Source organism: Vespa mandarinia, unplaced genomic scaffold, assembly GCF_050613455.1.
Source record: "Vespa mandarinia isolate Hongniang unplaced genomic scaffold, ASM5061345v1 scaffold_27, whole genome shotgun sequence".
Lineage (NCBI taxonomy): Eukaryota > Metazoa > Arthropoda > Insecta > Hymenoptera > Vespidae > Vespa > Vespa mandarinia.
The window spans coordinates 1020-5243 of NW_028197161.1; the positions used below are offsets into that span (position 1 = coordinate 1020).

At 27.1% G+C, this 4224-nt stretch overlaps 1 protein-coding gene across 1 annotated transcript; it reads left to right on the plus strand.

Moving 5' to 3' along the window:
- Window positions 1-756: 756 nt before the first annotated feature.
- Window positions 757-3640, plus strand: LOC146872163 (cytochrome P450 4C1-like). The gene is made up of 12 exons (XM_085664300.1): window positions 757-1104; window positions 1176-1282; window positions 1366-1456; window positions 1754-1936; window positions 2026-2095; window positions 2168-2294; window positions 2399-2468; window positions 2553-2659; window positions 2741-2809; window positions 2914-3088; window positions 3209-3385; window positions 3474-3640. Exons 1-12 carry the CDS (start codon window positions 930-932, stop codon window positions 3638-3640), a joined length of 1518 nt encoding a protein of 505 aa, XP_085520426.1. The 5' UTR covers window positions 757-929.
- Window positions 3641-4224: the final 584 nt, after the last annotated feature.

The following is a 4224-nucleotide window of genomic DNA, read 5'->3' on the forward strand; positions in this document are numbered from 1 at the left end:
ACTTAACAATTTATAATTTCCCGATATTGTCAAGAACGGCCGGCGACAAGCCAAATAATCCGAAAGAGCACTGCCGGGGCCAAGCGAATAAATTTTTACGAGACGTGCGGACGGCATAATGTTACTATAGAAATAATAAGAAGAAAAATATCATAAATAGAAGAATATATCTATATTGAATACATAATGACACATATGATGGTGGTAATTTACGATAAATAAAAGAAGAGGAAGTGTTTCATTTTACTTGGTATCTTTACAGTATAAAATAAGAATTGTAAAAAACTACAAGAGGATCTGTTTATTTCATAAGATTCTATATAATAAATTATCAACGGATAAAAACATTGAAGTTCATACTTATTTCTAAATTTTTATAAATTAATTTTCTTAAAGTTTAGTAAAAATTTAAAAATACGTTCTTCTAGATTTTCTAGTTCCTACTCAATTTTTAATATCAATTAAACATTTATCTGCATTCACACAATTAAAGCCGAAGTATATATAAAAATAAAAAGCGAATAAACATTGGATTTATAAGATATTCGTCATTCCAATAAAAAATTAATTTAAAACCGGTTTATAACGCAATGTTCGGACATCGCACTTCTTGTATTAATAAGAAGTGGGGATAGAATCAAATTTTGGTGTTATCTCCGATCGTTCTAGACTGTTCTTGTCCAATCAAAAAAGAGGAGTGACAGATGTAAGTGGTAATCACATGAGCAAAGTCAGATTTCTGCTTTCTTTAAATATTCCTCGCTTTTCTATTCCATCCTCAGTTTCTGTAAGGACAGTAGTGTAGTAGGAGTCGTTGCGCGGTGCTATCAAACTATCCGTAAATCTCAACAATTATTATTAGGGATATAAGATTATTTTCAATTATATTTAAGTTGTTTATATATATATTTCTATTGATACAATTCATCATGTATTTCACTGTAATATTAATTAGTATTCTAACAATTTTATTTGAACTATATTATGGAATAGCAGAATACTTTTTAAATAAATTACATATGTTTAATATTATCAAAGGAATTCCTGGACCAAAAGCATTTCCTATAATTGGAAATGCTCATCTATTTATTGGCGACACAACAGGTAAATTTATATCATTAATACTTTTATATTTAAGTATTTCATACAATAATTATTTATAATCTCTATTCTAGCTCTAGTCAAACAAATGCTAAATATTGGTAAGAATTATCAATTATTGTGGCGTGTATGGATAGGCGCGAAATTATTTTTGGTAATAGAGGATCCTGAATATGTCAAGGTAAGTTCTGTTAGTGTTATTTTAATAATTCTTAATAATTTCATAATCTCTTCATTTTTAATTTTGTATTTTTTTTTCGGAAGACTGTACTCAATAGTTCAAATATTACTGATAAGAGTGAGGAATATGAAAAAATAAAACCTTTTGTAGGCAATGGATTGTTCACTGCTCCAGGTGAAATATATATCTTCTACATTGTTTACTAATACAAAAATAATCATATTAAGTATATACTACCTATTATATTCTTTTTTGTAACATTTAATTTTATGAAATAGAATAGTAAAAAATTTTTGCTCCTTTACTTACACATACAAATGAATATATTATATGAATATGCACAAGATCTTTTCTCTTTTATTATAAACATGTACGTAAAGACGAAGAAATTAAATAAAATATGTAAATTATGTAAAATAAGTGAAATATGTAAATTAAACACTAATTGCTTTCTTATTGATTTGATTTTAGCATCAGTATGGGATTCACATCGAAAAGTTTTAAATAAAATGTTCCTTATGAAAAATATAAAGTCACATATGGATGTATTTGTTAATCATTCTATCGCATTAACGGAAAAATTGGAAACATTGGTTGGAGGAGAAATAGACATTTTTGGTTATGTCTTTCGCTGTACTTTGGATATAATATATGGTATTTTAATTTAGAAATTTTTAATGTTTATAAAATTTATATTCATTTATTTGAAATTACTATAATTTTGCTAAACTTTATATTGGAAGATGCCACGTTGGATACGCAACTAAATTCGCTGACAAATACAGATTGTAAATTAGCTGAATCAATACAATGGTAATAATAATGATACTTTTATTTTGGTAACATATTATATGTACTTCTAACATTTTTTGTGTGCACTTTCAGTGCGATGGATATAGCAACACAAAGGATCTTCAAATTATGGTTACATCCGAGCCTTATTTTTTATAACACTGCTAGAGGAAAAGAATTTCAAGAGTGCTTGGCTCACCTGGATAACATAACATACAAGGTATCATTAAAGCAAACATTTAAAAAATTTCATTACCTCATTTCAAAATTAAGAAATTTTAATATAATATTTTCTATACATATCGTTATTTCTTGTTCCTAAAGATAATCAAAGAAAAAATGGAATCTATGTTAACAAGTAAAATTAATCGGCAATTGACGGCGGAAAAGTTAGGTAAAAATAAGCAATATACCTTTAATAAAGTTTAATTTTCAATCATTTCATTTATTAATGATAGATTCTTGTTCATCTTTAAAGGAGAAAAACAGAAGACTCTTTTCGAATATTTATTCGAGTTATCAAACGAAGGAGAAGTATATACGGAGAAAGATATTCGCGATGAAATGAATACAATAATTATAGCTGTAAGTCGTATTTATTATTTTTAATTCCAATAAATATTTTTTTATTCATGACAATTAAGGAAAACTGTATATTACTTTCAGGGAAGCGAAACTTCAGCCACAACCATTAGCTTTGTCCTCTTAATGCTTGCAACATTCCCGGAAATTCAAGTACGTATACATAACATTTTCTTAATAATTTGTCATTACGTAACCGACGTAAATTATATTCATATTAACTTCTTATCATTCCTTCCAAATCTTTGATCACAAAGGACAATGTATATGAGGAAGTTAATAGAATTTACTGCACGGACAATCAAAAATATGTTCCAATGTCATATACTGACATTAAAAGTATGAAACTGTTGGAACGTGTCATCAAGGAAACTTTACGTCTGTTTCCTGCAGGTCCTGTCTTCGGACGGAAAGTAATGGAAGATATAAAAGGTACCTCGGCATTCAAAATGATTTTATATATATCTTTTCATTGTTTTACGTTTAATATTTCATTATTAATAATATGAACGTATTTTATAGTACTAATATTTATTTATTAATTATATTAAGTTACTAAATATTGGACCATACCAAAAGGATGTACAGCAGTATTTCCTATCTATAAAATACATAGAAACGCGAAATATTGGCCACGGCCACTAGTATTTGATCCTGATAGATTCCTACCGGAAAGGAATTCTTCTACCTATTTCTTACCATTTAGTTACGGTAGAAGAAATTGCATAGGTAATTGCATACTTCTATGGATTATTTGAAAGTACATTCCAGAAAGTTTCAAAATAAAATGCATTTGCAATTGATTTAATTTTTTTAGGTCAACATTTCGCAATGGTAGAAATGGCAACGATCATTGCTACGCTGATAAAAAGATTTAGAATTACAATAGACAAGCCAATAGAAATTGCAAAAATGGATGTAAAGATGAGCATCACATTAAAACCGACGAAACCAATAAGATTAAAATTTGAAAGAAGAAATTAATCAATACATAGAATACATATATATATATATATATATATATATATATAATACATAATTACATATATATATATTTACAAATAACGAATTCTGTGAGTAATAGCATCCAATCTGTAGTAGAATCATATTTTTATCTGTATAAAATAAAAACCGTCTACTTGTCATTTCATATAAATTTATGTAATGTTTACGTATTATTATACACTTTGAAGATCGTTATTATTGTTATATTTAAAGTTTGTATAAATTATAGTTTTTTGGTAACATAAGAAAAATATATCGTCATAGATTTTCTTCTCTGTAATGTTCTTTTAATTAACCTTTACCTTATGAAGGGCATGTTGGGAGGCAATGTACTAAATTACTTCTAATCGAATTAAGAATATTGGATTGATCTATGTCTGACGAGGTAAACAACCTGTGATTGAAAGAGGAATTCAATTATTCATTTCATAATGAAATATTAAAACTTTATTCTACCAAGTACGACGAGATTGGTGACATTTTAGTATTATATTACCTCTATAAAGGACTAATATTTTATTAGGATACGCTTAACGAGATAATTTCTTGATTATTGGGACCGA